This window comes from Myotis nattereri, assembly GCF_964212035.1.
Source record: "Myotis nattereri genome assembly, chromosome: 2".
In the NCBI taxonomy this organism is placed as follows: domain Eukaryota; kingdom Metazoa; phylum Chordata; class Mammalia; order Chiroptera; family Vespertilionidae; genus Myotis; species Myotis nattereri.
In genome coordinates this window covers 204,522,805-204,542,288 of record NC_138076.1, presented here as the reverse complement: position 1 = coordinate 204,542,288, position 19,484 = coordinate 204,522,805, and the positions used below count along the sequence as shown (strand labels likewise).

Sequence of the window (19,484 nt, the reverse complement as noted above, 5' to 3'; positions counted from 1 at the left end):
ACGGCATGAAATAAAAGGCCATTTAATTTCTGATGAATTGAATTCCTTAACGACTTCTCAGTTTTATATACTGTAGAAAAATTCAAGAACATTTGTAGATTTGCTTAAAATCCCTGCTGGTATTCATGAAAGTTTTTGAAAAGTAATGTTCTTATCCGTTTGATAATCCACATTAATGTAAAAATTCTTTGTTGTTTATAAACAGTTCAGCCTTGGGTGTGCGAGTGATCTGTTTTAAGTTCTCAGGGAGACTGTTTCACTTATTTACTCCAGAGCATCATACCTTTCCTTCCCTCCCTTGCAAGGAAAAAAAAAATCTGCAGAATGGAGGCAAATATCTGGACTTAGTATAAAGAAAACAGATTTTTTTCAGGATTGGATTATAACCCCTAGTTAGGATGAATGCCAAATATATATATGCCACTTTTAAATTTTTTATGAAACAAGAAACAAACAGATGAATTTCAGCTAAGTCATATTCTTTGAGAATGACTGAAACATGATATGTTAATTAAGACTTGACACACTTATCATCCACAATCAAAAACTTCAATTCCCGATCCACAATCAAAAACTTCAATTCCCGGCCTGAATTTGACTTGGAAAATGATACAAAGTCTACAGCTGCTTTAAGGGATGGTGAGATAACATTTTAAAAGCCTATAAACCAGTGGTTCTCAACCTTGGCTGCACATTAGAATCCCCTGGGAATCTTTTTAAAATCCTGATTTCTGGGCCTCTTCCTCCGGAAATTCTGTTTCTTTGTTACTAATGTTGTGGCCTCACCCCATAACAAAGAAACAGAATTTCTGGAGGATGAGGCCCAGAAATCAGGATTTTAAAGAGATTCCCAGGTGATTCTAATGTGCAGCCAAGGTTGAGAACCACTGCTATAAACCACTGAAAACACATATATTTTACATTCAAAACTAATCCCTGGAGCCCATTTCATTCAATTTAAAAGCTCCCACATATTCGTGGCTCTTTTACCATGTTTTTTAAAAAACCTGCTTATAATTTAAGCCATCCTAGAGATAAAACAAATGTGAAGAGTTCTTTTTATATCTGGGATGTTCTAGGTAATTTTTAAAAACTGAAAATTATTTATTTGTTCCTCCTTAATCTGAAACTCTTCCAACAAAGCTTCTGACTAGCAACGACATGTTCCTTAGGCACTGTGAGGTGTACTGATGATGGAGCATGAGCCCAGGTTCAACCATATTGTTGGTCATAACTACAGACAGTTAACAAAAAGTTAACCACTATCTTATCTGCTAAGACCAAGAAATGCTTTTACCCCAAGACTCCTGAGATTCTTAAAGAAGGAAAACTGATCTGATACAAACAACTTTTAAGAGAATCCATATATAATGCTAAGAACTGCACAATGAGGGTGTTAGAAAGATGTTTTCTTTTGTAAGGCATCAATGATGAAATAAATATAATGTATATCTAACAAAAGATGGTTAACACTCAGGATCATAAACCCTTTATCTTTTTTTTTAAATTTCTCTAAATCTTGCTACTTTTACCAGCTTAAATAAGAAAAGAATGCCTCTTGGCCTAATCAACTATCATTATAAAAAAACTAAGACATCTGAAACTAGTAGGCACATGAAAATTACAGTTTATGTAGTTCAAGGTTCCCTTTTTAAGGGACAGATGTGTTACCTGGCACATTATACATATGGAATTGTAAAGATCATCCACTAAATTCAACTTTCACATTTTTAGTTAAACTAAAAGACTTATAGTAAATACTCAAATATATCTTCAGTTACAGCTGATAAGTGTAACATTTTACCAGATAAAAAGCTGGAATTTAAGTATGAGAAACCTTCATACACTGTGCTAGTATTGGTCTCTTCTTTTTAGACGAAAGCCAGTCATCAATACTTTCAACACAGCAGTTTAAGAAGATAAACATCCAAAACAGTTGACTTAGTTGTAGTCCATAATTTAGCAATTCAATGCCACTGGCATCATAATGCTGTAGAGAGCAAATGTATCTCCATGTTTTAGTCAGATTTGTCTTTCTTCTTTCCTGTTAAGGGCACTTTGTTTACAACAGCAGACCCAACAGCTGTAACACCTCCAGCCACAGCAGAAACGCCCCCTTTCACCAGCCCTATTCCCATGGAAGGCACAGTTGTAACAGCTGTTTTGGTCACCTCCAGACTCTTTCCACCAATCCAAGCCACGCCACCAATGGTGGCACCAACAGCTCCTTTTGTAACACTGAAAATACCGCCAGTCACACGGGACAACATGCCTGGTTGCTGCTGTGGGTGATCTTTCATCGATCCTAATGAGAAAATAGAATGAAATTGTTAAATATGTCTACAAAAAACAGTACAAATCAAGTAACCTAAGACTTCCTAATAATCAGGAGGTTGTTTTGAGAAGGTCGACCACATTACAAATGTCCATGTTCAGTAGTGGCTAAATTTTTAAAATCCAAATTTTTTATTTAAGCTATTTGACTAATAAACATAGTTAATATAAATTTTTACATAGCTGCATTAAAAGGCTTAAGATATAGATAAGTATTTGACTATACCATAGTCACGCCTTACCTATGGTTTCCCTTGGTTTGAAAATATTAAATGGCAAATTTCAGAAATAATTCATAAAATTTCAATTGTGTGCCATTTTGAATAAAGTGATGAAATCTTGAGCCACCCCCCACCATCCGCCTAAGCGGTGAATAATCCCAACGTCCATCACAATAAGATAGTTTGAGAGAGGGAGACCACATTCATGTAATTCTTTTACAGTATATCGTAATGGTTCTATTTTATTATTCTTGTTAATCTCTTGCCTTGTCTGATTTATAAAGTGAGTTTTATCATAGGCATATATGTATAGGAAAAAACATGTTATTCATAGGGTTTGGTACTATCCAAAGTTTCAGGGGACCACTGGGGGTCTTTGAATGTATCCCCTGTGCATAAGGGGGAACTACTGCATTAAGTATAAAATTATGATGGAAAGGATTTCATAATTGGTCATTCTTTTGTAATCAAGGTCAAGGTCAGTAACACTAGGGAAGGAGGAAAATCCTGATTTGAGAATAAAACATACTGTTTCACACAACACCTCATATAGGATCAGATTGCTAGGCTAAATTTGGTGCACAAGCATTTAATGAAGGTAGTTTTTCTTAGTCAAATCCAATAAATATTAATGCTATTGATCTCTTTAATTACAGTGTACTCTTAATTACCACCCTATAAATTATCTACTTTGCAGACTACTTTTGTTTAGCAGGTTGCCATGCACAGTCATTCCTGAGTCTTGTTCTTTTCCCTGGCAGTCATGCTCCTGGAGAGCCTTTATCTCTTTCCTGGTGACTTTCTCACAAAGTCCTTATTAACCTTTCACTGAGTCCTAACTTCTTTTCAGGGCTCTAGCCCTAATGAATAAAACAAGGAAAACAGGTGAGGTGATAATTTTCTAGGCTATTTCTCCAGCAAACTAAACCTTAGTTACCTCTATCTTCTTTTAGGCTTAAGTATGAACTTTTAATTGTGTTTATTTTCCTAGTGATTTCATTTTTGTCTGCTAACATAAATATAGGAAGAAAGTTTTGGACAATGAGCAACAGAACTGGGAATAAAATACAATACCTAGAGCTAGAAGTTCAGCCTTAGCCTCTTCCCAGAGGCATCCTCATCCGTCTGCTACTGTAACCTATCTGGTCTGTAAGTCACTTAACATCCCTTATTCTCCAATTTGATTCTCTTTCTTACCGAATATAACGGTCCTGTACAAACATGCAGCTGTCCAAAGAGATCACTATTTGAATTAAAGGTAATATTCTACACCAAAACCATAAATAGAAAATGCCCATCAAGACATTTAGCTGTACAGTTAGTGTTTCCAAGGATTTCTGAAGTAAAGGTCAGAATAAAATGATTCATGATATAACAATTTTCAAATTAAAGAGAATTTAAATTAAGCAGGCCCGAAGACCATGTATAATATAGGAAGAGAGAGCTACCAATTATTAATGAGATGAAATGATAGGAGTTTAACAACAAATCGCAAGTACCTCTTGAGTTTTTGTATGTACAGTATCAACACTAAACACAGTCCAATTTTCCTCTGCATCCCACCCACTCTTCTTTACAAATTAAAGGATATTCTTACTTGTGAAATAAAATAAGAGTAACAGGAAAATAGATTTTATATGTACCCATATCAGTGTTTTCTTTTAGAGGCTAAAAAGGTTTATCATAGATTATTTTTGTAATGTATTTACTGACAAGGTAAACAGTTTTTTAAATTTAATAAAAACAATCAGAACTTGGATTCAATAGGATATTTGTTCCATTCTTAGTGTTACAGATGCACACTTACCTTCTGGTGGTTCGTCACTAAGGTATGATGGGATATCTTGTTGATTTTTATCTGCCTGATTCATGATCTAAAAAAACACACACACATATTTCATTTTAACCTCAACATGGGAGACTACCACTTATCACATGCTCAATTAAGACGTAATCAACTTTTTTCAGATAAACAACAGTTTAAAACACCCATCACAAGACTACTTCTTGTTTCTCTCTTGTGGTATTTAAGACATACTTTTAGTTATACTATGGACAATATAAATCTTATCTCAAATACCAACCAAGGAATGGTAGGCATTGTATAGTAGACGTTTCCCTGTTTTACTGCTGCTTCAACTTAAACTGAAGATGACTAATTGAAGAAAGCTGGAAGGTGGGGGTTAGCAGACAAAAATTTTAAGTGTTTCCTCTTACAGAATATTGGCTGACTCAACTGTAATTTATTTCAAAACAGAGAAAAACCTATGACTAAAATACGTTCTATCTAAAAATTTTCTAAAAAAATGACATCCTTCTATAGAGATGACACCATCAGTCTGAATCACTAAGAAGGATTTTGATTACTTTTTTATTGTTTTTAGAGCTCTAATAAGTAGGTAGCAAAAGAGTCCAAAATCTATGAAAAAAAAGTACTATGATTACCTCTAAGTATATGTAGTAAAAGAACCTAATAAAATAAAGCTATGCTAGGGTGAAGAAAACAAACTTCCTTTTCCCAATTTCCTTTACTAATTTTTAAAAGTCTTTATTGTTAGAAGTGTTACATATGTCCCCCCTTTTTCCCTATTGACACCTTCTAGCCTGCCCCCCACCCCAAGCCTTCACCACCCTATTGTGTGTGACCATGGGTTATGCATATATGCATACAAGTTCTTTGGTTGATCTCCTTTACTATTTTAAAATATTTGCTTTTATAGTAACTTAACTAAGTAAAAATTAAAACAAGTTAAGACTGGTCTAAAATTTTCTTGCTTGGCCAGAAAGTGAGGTTGTGGTCCCAGCAGTCCACTAAATATTCTGGACTACCTAGGCCCTAACAAGGCCAGGTGGTGGTTAGCTTTTAACTCCTGAGTGAGAAGGGGAGCCAGTGAAAGGCACTGAACGGAGAGGAGTGATATGTTCTGATTTATACTTTTAAAAACAAAAATTCTGGCTATTGTGGGAGAACACTCAACAGGAGAGCAAGAACAAGCAGAAAGACGTGTTAGGAGACTTAGAAGAATGTTTTCACGGTTCATACATTTTGCAGCAAGTTGCAGAACAGAGTGGTTTAAGTGGCCAAAGGAAAGTCAGGGAACTTTTCCTTTCCTTAATGATTCCTAATGATTTTAAAGTACTGGATGATCAGATAAAAATTCATATTTCCTTCTGTTGCTCAATAATTACGGCAAAAGTTGGTAAATGAGGGAAAGAGAGGTAATGGTTGTGAGAAGTGGGATTTTTCAAAGGAAATTTTAACTTTATGTAATTCAACTTGCAATGCCTTTAAAACCTAAATCCTGTGTAAGTTGGGACTTCACTGTATCCCACAGAGTCCAGCAGCCCCTGCCAGAGTGCTTAAATATCTTTCAGTTGTTGTAGTGACTCAGGCCTTTTACCAAGAACACCTATCTTATGCTGGTCTGGTTTGTGAATTTAGCAGATCATCCCATACACACTTGAGATTTAAAGTGATAGTAAAGACATGTAATCTCTGACAAAGAACAAAAAGAATATCAGGTGATGCATTCCTGGGAGAAGGAGTTCTTGACTGACCTGCCTCAATTTTAAAACTCCCTTAAATCAGAATGTTAAATTTGTTTCCATTCATATTTATATTCCTTTAATTTATCATCATGGTAATTTATCATCATAGGTATTACACAGCATAGTGTTTACGGTTCTGGGGTCAGAGAGCCTGAGTGTGAATCCCAACTTGACCATAAACTGTATGGCTAAGGACAAATAACTTCATGGATCTGTGTTGTTCAGGAAATACAAAATAGAAATTAAAGATATTCTAGCCCTAACTTTAAGGTGAGAATACTATTTAACAAATTCAAGCCAAAACATACAGAAATTCCTGGCAGACTATATGTGTCCCTTCCTAAGGAATAACTATTTGAGAGCTACTTTCTTCCTCAATAAACTGTTGATTCCTAAGAGAGACATTTTGTCTAGCTTGTTCAGCACTGTAATCCCAGTATTCGTATACCATACACATACAAATCCAGATCACTAATCAATAGAGGCTATCATTCCCTGTACAGAAATATGGGAAAATTATATACACATTATACACCTTACGTATTTTAGCAAGCGTTAAAGAGTTGTGATAGTAATTGCAATCATTTCAAACTGCCTTTCAGTATATATCCCACAAAGCCCTACTAAGAGTCTTACCCCTTCCTCCTAATACAGAATCCCTTTTAAAAATACTTTTAATTTTTCCAAATGTCTCTTGTAATAAAAAAGACCACTTTTTTATACTGTGCTTTGTGAAATCATAAAAGATATGTGCAAATTCATCTAAATAATATGAATTAACTTTACCTTCCTGTGGATAGACAATAAGGAGCCAGGAAGCAGAGTAACTTTGTCAGACCTGTGCTTTAAGAAGCTAACTGGAGCAAGAACATTTAGGACAAAAAGATTAAATACAGTAAGTGGCTAATTTAGTAGTCCAGGGAGATGGACTAACAGTCTGAACTCTGCCATTTTTCCTGTCTAAATAAATGTTTGGGCCAAAAACGTAGGAGTCACCTTTGATTTCCTCTTTTTTAACATTCCCACCTAATCATTGGCATATTGTTGCCTAAATAAATCCAGCATAGGACTTCTCATAACCTCTACTGCTAGCACAATCAGTTAAGCCATCATAATCTCTTACCTGGACTACAAAATCTCTCAACTGGCCTCTGAGCTTCGACCCTTGCACAGCTAGAGCTTTCTGTCTAGCCATGTCATACTTTGCTTAAACCCTCCTGCTGCTGCCTGTTTTTCTTAGAATAAAATCCAGAGTCCATCCCTTCACCTCTAAAGCCCAACATCTAACACTCTGATGTCATTTTCTACCATTGTGCCTCTTGCTCGGTCCAGTCTAGCAACATGGGAACTTCCTTACCTTCTCCTTAAAGGCTCTTCCTCTACATATATACCTGGCTTCTTCCTAACTTCCTTCAGGTCTTTGTGTAAATGTCCCCTTATCAAAGGTCTTCCCGGACCCCTTATAATAATGGATAAGCACTCTCCTAACTCCTCTCCCTCTCATTACCACCTACCCCTGCTCTATATTCTTCACTGTGCTTATTGTCCTTTGATATATGTATGTGTTCACTTGGTGTCTCTTCCAATTAGAATGTAAGGTCCATGCGAACAAGACGTGGTTTTGTTCCCTGTTCCATCGCAAGGGCCATAATCAATGCCTGATACATGGACACTCAAGTACTTGAACTTTTTGGTATGAAGTAGAAAATAACTTTGGGTATTAATGAGAGATAAAAGGAGAATAATTAACTAAATAGACAGAGATGATGGTGAAGACAAGCAACAGGAGAGGAGAAACCATTTATTTCTGAGAGTAAATGGACTTTTAAAATTTTATTGTGGTAAGAACACAAGATCTACCCTCTAATAAATAAGTGTACAATACATTATTGTTGACTATCGGCACGATGAAAGGACTTGTTTTTGAACAGCTGTATTTGAAGATGCCTTCAGGGCATCCACAGAGGTTTAGCAGGCAATTGGATTTAAGGGGCTTGAAACTCAGAATGAGTCTGACTTGAGATCCTGAGAGTGGTTTGAAGTGATAGCTGAAGCTGTGGGAGGTGGGTGATATGATCAAGGAAAAGAGAAGTAAACTGGTAACTGGACTGCTCATATTTAAGAGGTGAAAAAGCCAACAAAAACAAAAAATATACCTGGAAATGAATAGTCTAATGAGTACACCATCATGGAAAGCAAGAGATAAATTTATAAGCTTTCTATAAACACATACAATGCAGACATTAAAATAATTTATGAAGATCAAATACTACGGGGAAATGCTAATGTTGCATTTAGAAAATATAAAAGGCATATATCATTGATCTAGCTTTTTAAAAAATGCACATAAAGAGACTGGAAGGAAGTACACTAGAGTGTTGACAGGCTGCCAGTATGGGGAGGGGGGCAGGTTATACACACATACACACACAAAGTATTTCTACATATAGAAATGAATATATTTTAATTTTCTACAGATACTGCTTTTGAAATTAAAGAAAAATACATATTTTTAAGTCTTAGAAATCAGTGATATACATAAAGGACATTTTTAAAGATTATACAGTTCATCTACCTAGTTATTCTAGGTTTTGATCCTCAAATCAAGTTGGTCATCTGAAAAACAATGAACTTGAATCACAAAAGCTGACTGGAGGAAAGTGACATCCCTGAGTTTTATTCCTGGTTATGTCCTTGAGAAGGGAACCGTGACAAATAACCTTATGCAGGCTATTACTACATTAACTGTACCACACTGTTAAGGAATTACCCACTAACTACATTTCTTTAGAGCTATTCAGAAACCTTTATAGGTATTCACAAAACTTTTTTTCCCAAAAATACTTAGCATGTTTTCTTCTCTTTGAGACTGGCTTCCAGGACTCTTAGTTAAAATTCCTGCTCAACTAGGTAAGTTCCTGTGGCCTGGATAGCGTGTCCCATTTCCCTCATCCCCAACTCCACACTATCTTGTGACTTCACTCTTATTGCTATTTTCTCTGGTCTGCAATTTAAATATCTTACTTATATTCTTATTTTGTTAGTACATGTTTTTGCTGTAAATGGACACAAAGTATTTATGGAATTAGTGGGATAAAAATATCATTTGAATCCACATTAATTTTAAGCATCACAAGAAAAATGCATAACGATATACGGTCCAACTTTATGATTAAAAACAAACAAACCACAAAACACTTTAAGCTAGAATCATGCTTTTCAGATGTACATCTTTAAGATTAGGCAATGGTATGCCAGGGCTTCAAGAACCACGAGAGACATGCTACTTGCATTTTATTTAGTACCCGGTAATTTAAAATACTATTTAATTTTTAAATATACACTAATTAAAAAGATAAATGCACTTGAGAATTTTTAAAGATTACTAGACTTTCAAGAAATTTCATTGTAGCCTGGAGCTTATTCAAGATATACTCAGATTTACCAGCTCTCTTCCCAGCCCAACCACATCCCCACCTCCCCCATGACTTTGCTCTTAAATTTGGAGTATTTGGGTAGAAAAGCTTGAAATATAGGAATCTAGATACTATTATACAGAAACACCCACAGTTACATTGAATATTGTTAGCTAAAGTTACCAACAGGATTGTCAATAAACAAAATAGAAAAGCTGGAGTTCTGCCAGGCCAGAAGCCTGGCTCCTTAGACCAGAGGGTCTTGTTATTAGAGGGCTCTGAAAGTCCTGAGGCTACAGGTGTGTGTGTATGTGTTTCTTGTACATCATTGGTATTAACAGCAAGTATGCAGTATTAAAATTCCTCTAGAACAATTAGGGTAATAAAAATTGTGTAAATGCCATATGTAGAATATTTTTCTAAATTCTCAATTTGGTCGCAAGACACCAAATTACCTTAAAAAGGTATTTTTTGCTAAAATTCTTAACTGTGCCATCTGTACTTTTTACTCACATATACCATTACAAACCTCTCCACACGTTTGTCAAACTTTTGGTGATATCACCTCTTTAAGGATATTATCACTTTCTCACTAAGGATAAATACTTTTTACATTATCATCCTGTTCATTATCATTATTACAAGGGGGCTGTTTCTCTTAAATTGGGAATTATGAAGACAAACACACCCCTAAACTCATAAAATTATGAAAGGTAAATAATCTGCTAGTATTTAAAATTTAAAAGTATATAACACATGGAGACAAGTAACAACTGACTGTAAAAGTGTCAAAATGACCATTTTTAAATGTTACCCTTATACAGAATTATTAAATTCTATGTAAACTATCTGCCCTAAATTCACTGAGTCATTACCTCACCCACCATACATCTGAGTCCCTACTATGTGCCAGGCATCTATTAGGCACTGAAGATTTCAGTGCGATTAAAAATTCAGGACTACTCTCAACCAGAGTTTACAATCCAGTTTGGATACACTTTCCCTGCACTTATCAATTTAGTTTCATTCAAAACCAAACAAAAAAAAAAATCTGCTCTCTAGGAATTCATAATGCAAACAAGTTTCTATTTTTAAAAATGCACTTTTCTAAGGAAGGCAAAAACAGCCCTTAGGGCAGAACCAATAATTTATGGACATTTTACTATTTGGTCTTAACATGTGAACAAATTATACCAACTTAAAACTGGTTATAAGTTTGTGCTTTTTTAAAACAAACTGAAATGTGAAGGACTTGTCCAGTACAATAATATCATAGTTATTGCAGCTGGCAAATATATTGAGCCAAGGATTAATAACACTTTTTCCTAGATCATTTCTTCCAATAATAGAAATAAGTAAACAAATGCCTCTTAGGAAGCTTTCTTTTTAAAAGGAAAACAGATGAATGTTGTTTGTGGATATCTGTAACACTTTACATATATGTAAAGTTTGCATTAATAATGAAAATTAAGTCTGAAAAGAGTACATAAATTTGCCTGTGGTTAAACCCCTCTGTGTGTACCAAAGGAAGCTAAACAGCACTAACAAGCTGTAGAAAGCTCTCTTCAAAATACAGCGTACAGCAGTTTACCTTCAATGCCGCTTCAAAAACCTATTCAACAGTCAGTACTAATTTCCCTATAAAAAAACTATAAATGAATTAGCTAAATTCTTCTACATATTCTATTATATAGGAACCTTGCCACATCCTCAGTCTCATGTGAGGGTGAGTTCTTTGCTAAATAACTACAAGGAGTTTCAAATATACATTTATACAGAGCTTTAACACACATACACCAACAAGCAGTGTATAGTAAAACACCAGCTTACTATTTTTAGGCTTCTCTAGTTAACCAAGTATCCTGAACAGGCTGCTTTTAAGATGGGCCTTGCCTATTAAATCAACAGCAAATAGGCTGTGAGAAATGCACTGAATCTGGCAGGAAAGAAAAGTAATCTGCCAGTAAAACTTGTGACCACCTAGTGGCAAGTAACAACTGACAGTATCAAATGGCAATTTTTAAGTGTTGCCCTTAAATGAAACATTAAGTAGCAATACAGTACACTATCAAACCAGATAACCAGTACATCAGCCATCTTCACTAAGTTATTACCTCATTAGCTCAACAAATATTTGTGTGCCTACTATGTGTCAGACACTGTATTAGGTACCCGGGTTTCAGCATATAAAGGCCCTCCTCTGAAGGTGTTTATAAATATAATCCAGTGAGCTATCTTCAGGAAGTAGCAAAACAGCAAATACTCAATGACTGGTACAAAGAAAGGTAAAGATTTCCCTGTAGTTAAAAAAAAATCTAACACACACACAAGAACTACTTAAGTTTCTCTAATGATGTGCCTACACGTAGACAATTTACTGACCGTGGTTTCTGGTACATTTATAACAATGACTTAAAGAAATGAAAGTGTAAAAAAAAATCAAAACAGGATGCATATGGATTTATTAAAGGTTATTCCCCTCTTTCTTAAAAACAAAACAAAAAACAGGTATGGACACACAGTCATGTACAGGTTGATGTATTAATATTGCTGAACACTCGCACCAGTCCAAGTTTTAAAGGCTGAACAATAGCATATAGCAAATAATCACAGGCAGTAAACATTTTCATTTGGAATTAGCACGGTGTTCACAAGGGCGTAATAGAGAAAGTAATTTTCCTTTTTCTAGGCGTTCCCAGCGGCCCCATCTCCCCACACTGGTCCCCTTAGGACTCAGTGTTTCTCAACCTGTGGGTCGCGACCCCTTTGGGGGTCGCCTAAGACCATCGGAAAACACATATATAATTACATATTGTATTTGTGATTAATCACTATGCTTTAATTATGTTCAATCTATAACAATGAAAATACATCCTGCATATCAGATATTTACATGACGATTCATAACAGTAGCAAAATTACAGTTATGAAGTAGCAACGAAAATAATTGTATGGTTGGGGGTCACCACCACATGAGAAACTGTATTAAAGGGTCGCGGCACGAGGAAGGTTGAGAACCACTGCTCTAGGTACTAGCAAGTCTTTTTTTCCCTTTGGCAGAGGGAGTGACGTGGCAGGAGAGGCAGAAAATGACCCCGGAGGAGCCGTGGCTGGGGCTGAGCGCAGCACCTCCCTCAGCTCCACGTTGTACACCCCGCACCCCCCTCCCACAGGGTTCCAGGATCTGTCTTCTCACAAGGGGCGATGTGTTTAGGAGACGGGGTCTGATTGGAAGGGGAGCCTGGGGACCAGTCTTACGTGTGCTTAGCAGGCACGGTGTGAATTTGGACTCGGGAGACTACGGCGCCGCGGTCCCCAGGCACCCCGACACCGCCAGCGCCTCTCCAGCCACACTTTTAGGTTTAGGTTAGGCGCGGGGTAAGAGCTTTCCTACCGGGGAAGCGCACTGGGAATGTCCACAGGGGACCAAGGTTTGCGTGCCCGAACCCCAGAGAGTGGTTTATCAACAGGTCCGGAGTCCGTGGGGCGGGGAGCCCAGCCCAGCCGCTTGGCTGCATCCCTCTCCTCCCAGGCGGACGACCCCCATCCTCCCAGCATGACACCCAGAAGCTAGGAAGTCAGGCGGAGACCTGAAGGCGAGATCCCAATCTCACACCACGACGGGGGCTCAGGGACAGGTGAGGAGGGTTGACGCCGCCAGCGAACCTCCGTCAGCCCCCCAACATCACCCAGCCCCTCCCCCTTTCCTGCTCGGTGCTCCCAAAGGCCCCACTCGCGGCAGCCAGGCCCGGAGAGGGGGGCGGTGAGGTGCAGAGCTAACGGAAGAAGGCGACCGACCCAGAGGGGGCCAGAAGCCGGGACGGTGCCCCCCGCCCTGCCAGCCCGACTTACCGCCGGGGTCGGGGCCGCCGCCTGGGCCGGGGCCGGCGGAGGGAGCGGGCAGAACCAAGAAGAGCTGAGGCGGCTAGAGCGGCGGGCACAGCCTCGGGCGGTTGCGGGTTCCGGAGGCGCCTCCTCAAGCTGCGGAGCCGAAGACTCCGTTGACGGCGGCGCTGGCCTCTGGCTGCGGACGTGGCGCCCGCCGCGACCCGCCCCCTCGGCCGCCTCTACAGCTCCCGCCTCCTCCCGCGGCTCGGACTCCGACGCGCACGCGCACGCGCACCCCGGGCCTCTCCGGCGCCCACCCGTTTCTCGGACGGCCCAGCCCTCCCAGCAGCCCCCAGCCGCCGCCTCCCGCCGTGCGCACGCGCGACGCCCTCACCCCCAGCCCAGCTCCCGCCCCTTCGCCCCCTCGGAGCCTCCGCGGGAAACCCTGGCCAGTGTGCGCGCGCGCCTCCCCCGGGGTCTCCCCGCCCTTTTCCTCCTCCGGCCAATCAGATGGGGCGAGGGGCGCCGAGCCCTGGGAATACGGCGGCGGCAGCCCGAAGGGGCCCGAGCTCCAGCCCCGGCGGCTACCTGGAGCCGTCGTTCCGTTACCATAACGGTCGCCCGAAATTCAGAACCTTCGCCCCGGGAAGGTGGGACGCTCGCCAGTTGCCTCTGCTCTTTGGGGTCTCAGCCTTCTTCCCTCCCTGCTTCCCCTCGGGGCAGTGACAGGCTGGGCCTTCTCGCAGCCCTTGACTTTGGGACTCGCACGCCTTTTCTGTGGAGGTGACAGGGGTGACGGGAGAGCGCGCTCATCACTTTTTGCTGGACGTCTTCCCTGCCCTTCAGTTGAGCTTCTTGAGAGGAACGCCCCTCGGTCCTCGCCGGCGCCCCGCGCAGTAATGAGTGCAGTGCCCGGGGCCCGCCATGCACCCCAAATGGGAAAACAGACGTGAACTGGACATCAGGACACCTGGCCTCAGGCCGCTCCCTCGCTCCCCACAGCCTAGCGCGATGCCTCCCAGGTCTCCCGCCCGCCGCCCTGGACGGTGCGGAGAGGAGCTGTGCTGGGTAAGGGCGCTGCCGGGCCCGCTCCCGTGTGGACGCCTCGCTCTGCTCACTCCCACGGGGTGAGCTTCCACTCCCAGGTCCTTCGAGGCCTTAACGAGATACGCTGTGCAGAGGCTGCTGAACTAGATAAGTGGCATCTATTAACTTTGCTTCTTTCCGCACTTATAAAATGATATAAGTGAAGATGACAAGTCAATTATAGGGTTTTTTAAAGAGAAGCAAGAGGTGGTGGATTTGAAAGGGCTTTATAAACGGAATTCCTAGACCAGTGTGAGATCTTCCTTCACAATCTAATTGGCAAGACAAAACATACACGTGAAGCAACCAATCAGTGACCCAACCGAATGTTTTTCCTAAGGCCAAGTCAGCAGGTGCAACTGAGCAGCTGCTGACAAGGCCCAGCAACGGAAGCCGAGGAAAGTACCTGGAAGAAGCTGACTTTGATCCACGTCGTCAGTGGAGTGGACTCAACATTGTTTTATGGTTTCAGCCTGAGCATTGATTTATCAAAGCAGCCTATCAAATCCACCTAGACCATTGTGCTGGGACTGTCAAGATACTTTAGTTTTCTAGAATTTAAAGAGGACATTAAATAATCTGATCGCTTTAAAATACGATTTGGGGCCCTGGCCCAGGAGCTCAGTTGACTAGAGCATCATCCCGTGGCAGGGCACATACAGGACTCCACCAATGACTGCATAAATAAGCGGAACAACAAATCAATGTCTCTCTCAAAAGTAAACGACAATTAACAGGTTATATAGATTACAACCCAAAGTAAATTATTTTGCTTTTCTATCCTCACTTTTTTACTACTCTTTGACTTACCTGGCACAATTACCTGGACTATACTTGGTTTTTGTTTTTGTGGTTTTTCTCTGCCCCAATATATTTTCTGTGATATAATAATAACTTAAGATTTATTTGACATAAGTTTTTAATATGTATCATCTCATTTCTCCCAACAATCCAATGAGGCAAGTACCATTATCCTCCATGCTCATTTGAGGAAACTGAGGCATAGAGAAGTTAGGTAATTTACCCAAGGGCCCATAGCTAGTGAAGAGCAGACCTAGGAATCAAAACAAATTTTTTTATTTATTTTTTACTCCAGGGCCTCAGTGTGTGTGTGTGTGTGTGTGTGTGTGTGTGTGTGTGTGTGTGTGTGTAGGTCAACCTGTTGTGTAGCCTAAGAGGAGGTGCTTTCCTTCTCAGAACCTTCATAACCTAGGGCCTCAGTTCTTAGCCACTGTCTTCTGAAAAAGAGAAAAGACATCCCTGATACCAAGTAGCTGGTCTGGCGCTATCAGTTGGGTCTTGGTGTTGCTGGGAACTGGCCGGGCACAGCTAGGCCTTGTGCCTCCTATTGAACAAAGAGTTTCTGAGAACATCAACATCGGGAAAGGTTGCTCCATGACCATGATGGATCAGGACAGAAATAAGACTACTCCATCATCATGTCTGAACACAGACAAAAACGTGGACCTTACGCAAGCCTCCAGATGGAATACACAAACTGAAAATATCAAACTAATACGAGTAGCTGTTACTTCTTTACCAATTACAGCTTTAACCTCATTCTAACCTTCCCTTTTTCTACATAAGGTTTATTAAGCTATAGTCACAGAATTACCCCTGCTTCTTGACAGCGCCTAATTTTAGAGCAAAGTCCCCCAAATCACCTAACACAAACCCAAATCTTAATATGAGCCCTCGTGTAGCACCCTCTTACTAAGATGCCTCCCGGTTCTCCATACTGTGTGTTCTTCCTGGCTGCAATAAGTAACGAGCTAAACTTGTTCAGCCACAGGTGTGTTCCTGGTGACCTTTGTCTAGAGAGCATTGACAATTTGGACCGTCCTATACTGTGCATGTCTGTGAAGTGGAAAGCATACTACATAGGCATTTCTTGCCAGTCAGAGAAACGGAATTGCTCTCCTAAATCCAGCCATAGGATTGTCACCCAAAAGCTGATGAGGTTCCATCCTTTTTTGTAGATTCTTTATGGAGTGTTTGCTACATGCAACCTTATCAAAAAATAATGAAAAGAAACATGATGCTGGAGTAATTGGACATCATTTTACAAGGGAAAAAAAAACTTCAACCTGTCAACCCATTCCTTGCACCACATGCAAAAAAACTCAAAATGGTTCATAAACTAAATGTAAAATTATAAAGCTTTTAGAAGAAAACATAGGAGAAAATCTTTGTAATCTTGGGTGAAACAGAAAATGTCTTGGATATAATACCTAAAGCACAATCCATAAAAGAAAAAAAATGTGTTAAAAACTTATGCTCTTTGGGTGACACTTAAGAAAATGAAAGGATAAGCAACAGGCTTGAAGAAAATATTTGCAAAATACCCATTTGATAAATACATATTCTGTGTTTAGAATATATGAAGAACTACAAGACAAACCAATGTTTTAAAACATAATTGAACAGTATCCATAGAAGATAATGGATGGCATAAGAAATGATGCTTAAGATCATTAGTCATTAGGGAAATACTAATTAAAACCACAATGACGTATCACTACTTGGTTAAAATAAATAAAAATAATTGCAAATGCTATTGAGGATGTGGAACAACAAGAATGTCCAAACATTGTTGATGGAGATGCAGAATAGTAGAAACACTTGGGAAAACAATTTGGCAGTTTCTTATAAAATTAAATATACACTTACTATATGACTCCTAGATATTTACCCAAGAGAAATGAAAACATGTTCACACAAAAACTTGGACACACATTTTATAATAGTCAAAAACTGGGGGCAATCTAAGTGCCCTTTAATTGGTGAATAGATAAGCAAATGGTGGTGCATATATACAATGAAATCTACTCAAATAAGGGACCAAACAATATAAATGTATCATTCTAAGTGAAAGATGCAAACTCAAAAGTAGGTGGGAGCTGGGAGGGGTTAACTATAAGGGGGCTTGAGGGAATTTTGGAGGGTGATGTAACTGTTCTATATCTCAAGTGTGATGTGGGATACACAATATACAGAATTCAGTCTTACTGTTTCCTGTCTATACTAATAAAAGGATAATATGCTAATTAGACCAGAGAGACCAGATGTCCATCTGGACAAAGCCATGGTGCCGGGGGCCAAGGCAGAGGCGGTTAGGGGTGATCAGGCAGGCAGGCAGATGAGTTAGGGGCGATCAGGCAGGCAGAGGCAGTTAGGGGTGATCAGGCAGGCAGGGGAGAGCGGTTAGGGGTGATCAGGCCAGCAGGGGAGAGAGTAATTATTGAAGATTCTCTCTTATTGTTTCTGTCAGTTGCTAAATTTGTTTTCCTCTTTTTTTAGCCATTGGTTTGTCTGACTCATCTCTCCCTGTGACTTGGAATTTTCTTAAGTGCACACTGGAGGTGATGTTCTCTCTTCCCAATAGTTCCGAAAAGGAGGGACTTCAATTATGAAAGGTAAACCATTCACCAATTTTAATAAAATTTAATAAAATATTAAATAGTGCTTTAATAGATCACTATCTTGTGGTCTTAGTGAGGAACCATTTTAGAGTAGGAAATTGATTTACTAAAAGGGATCTTTTTTTGTAAGAAAGAGAAACCCACTTGAGCTGAAGTCATAAAGAAGGTGGAGTTGAGAAGATGTTTGTGTAAATATCTTATGGAAGGCAAGGGATCTGTGTGCAACCAGACCTCATGAGGAGCTACAGCCATGAACTGGTAGACTCTCTGACCAAGGGAGCTACCCTCTGCTTTTCTCACTCTCATCCCTAGCTTCTCTTTTGAGAATTTCCTTATTCCCACTTTCATTATCTTTCCATGCCCTTAACCAGATGAGCTTCAAACAGCTTTCTTACTAGAATCATTGATGTCCAAGTCTGTATGTCTGGGGGAAAATAATCTAAGTACCCCAGTTTGAACCTGCTTTCTACCCCTGGTTCTACCCTTCAGAGTGGTAGAACACTAACTATCCTATAGTCTGATTCTGCTACACGCCCTGCTCTTCCTATGGGCTATTTGGCTTTTCCTGGTTCCTCTCAATAGTTTCCCTCATTACTTACAGTTACTATAGCCTTTGTTTCTTGTAGTCAGGAGAATCTAACCAAAACATTGGGCATTTGTTATACACCAGTCATATGTCTAACTCTAGAAGATAACAAGAAATCTTATCATTGGGGAGATTACAGTCTAGATAAAGGCAAGACAGATGCACATTAAGTGTTTTTAAATCATTAAATGATATCACAAGTAAATGCCAAAATGAGTGGTCAGAAAAAGAGGACTGAATGAATGCAGGAAAGATAGATATGGATGTGGGCTGCAGAGAGTTCCTGGGACAGGGAGAGGGAAGAAGTTATCTTTTAATAAGTATTAAGTGCCTGCTTGTATAAGGACTTGAGCTGGATACGTATAAATAGGCAGAGTGGAATGACTGCTATTTCCCACCACATCCAGTATAGATGTTAGACCCATGCAGAGAACTAGTAATAAACCTAAACTACTTTACCTTGGGGCAAAGTACCCAAATGGTAGCAGAAACCTTTTCAATGGTAAAGAGTTAAATGGGGATTGGCAAAGGTGGGCAAGGTGGAGCTTTAAAAAAATTACAGAATAGAGCAGCCTGAAGGTGAACCTATAGGGTCCTTTATTGTCATCTACAATAGTTGATTATGTTTACCATGAGTTGGGAGACTTACTCAGTTAACTGTTTCCCATATGACCCCAGAACACAATATGTTTTTCTGGGATTTGTGTGAATTACGGTAAGAGAGCCTCTCAGTTTGGCCTGTGTTTGGGAACAGTTGACCCCCTGAGGGGTATGGTCCCTCTTGTGTAGGTGAAGAAAAAGGCTGAGAGTGTCCAGCATCCTAAATCAAGTCCTCTGTAACCAGCATAAACGGCTTATTGCTAAGTGAAACACTGATATCAAACAGTATCAAAAGACAAATGAGTTCTGGGAGGGGGAAAAGCTGTTTTAGGGACAGTTCCTTTTGATACTGTCCTTTGTACTGACATTGAATGTGAAGGTAACAGCCATAAATCCTTCACCAAAGTATGAAGGAGCTAGCAGTAACTTCTCCCTAGATCTA

The 19,484-nt window shown here is 39.7% G+C and overlaps 1 protein-coding gene and 1 long non-coding RNA gene across 3 annotated transcripts in view; one reads left to right on the top strand and one right to left on the bottom strand.

Annotated features, from left to right (window-relative positions):
- LOC308513058 overlaps positions 1–19,484 on the top strand; it is a 40,381-nt gene that overhangs the window by 4,138 nt on the left and 16,759 nt on the right. For both annotated transcript variants that reach the window (XR_013995507.1, XR_013995508.1), the window contains exon 2: positions 17,735–17,850. This is a non-coding gene — a long non-coding RNA (uncharacterized lncRNA). The remainder of the gene's footprint in view (positions 1–17,734; positions 17,851–19,484) is intronic.
- TMEM263 (transmembrane protein 263) lies at positions 1,336–13,661 on the bottom strand. The gene is made up of 3 exons (XM_081083152.1): positions 13,373–13,661; positions 4,363–4,429; positions 1,336–2,305 (listed from the first exon to the last, which is right to left on the bottom strand). Exons 2-3 carry the CDS (start codon positions 4,424–4,426, stop codon positions 2,019–2,021), a joined length of 351 nt encoding a protein of 116 aa, XP_080939278.1. The 5' UTR covers positions 4,427–4,429; positions 13,373–13,661; the 3' UTR covers positions 1,336–2,018.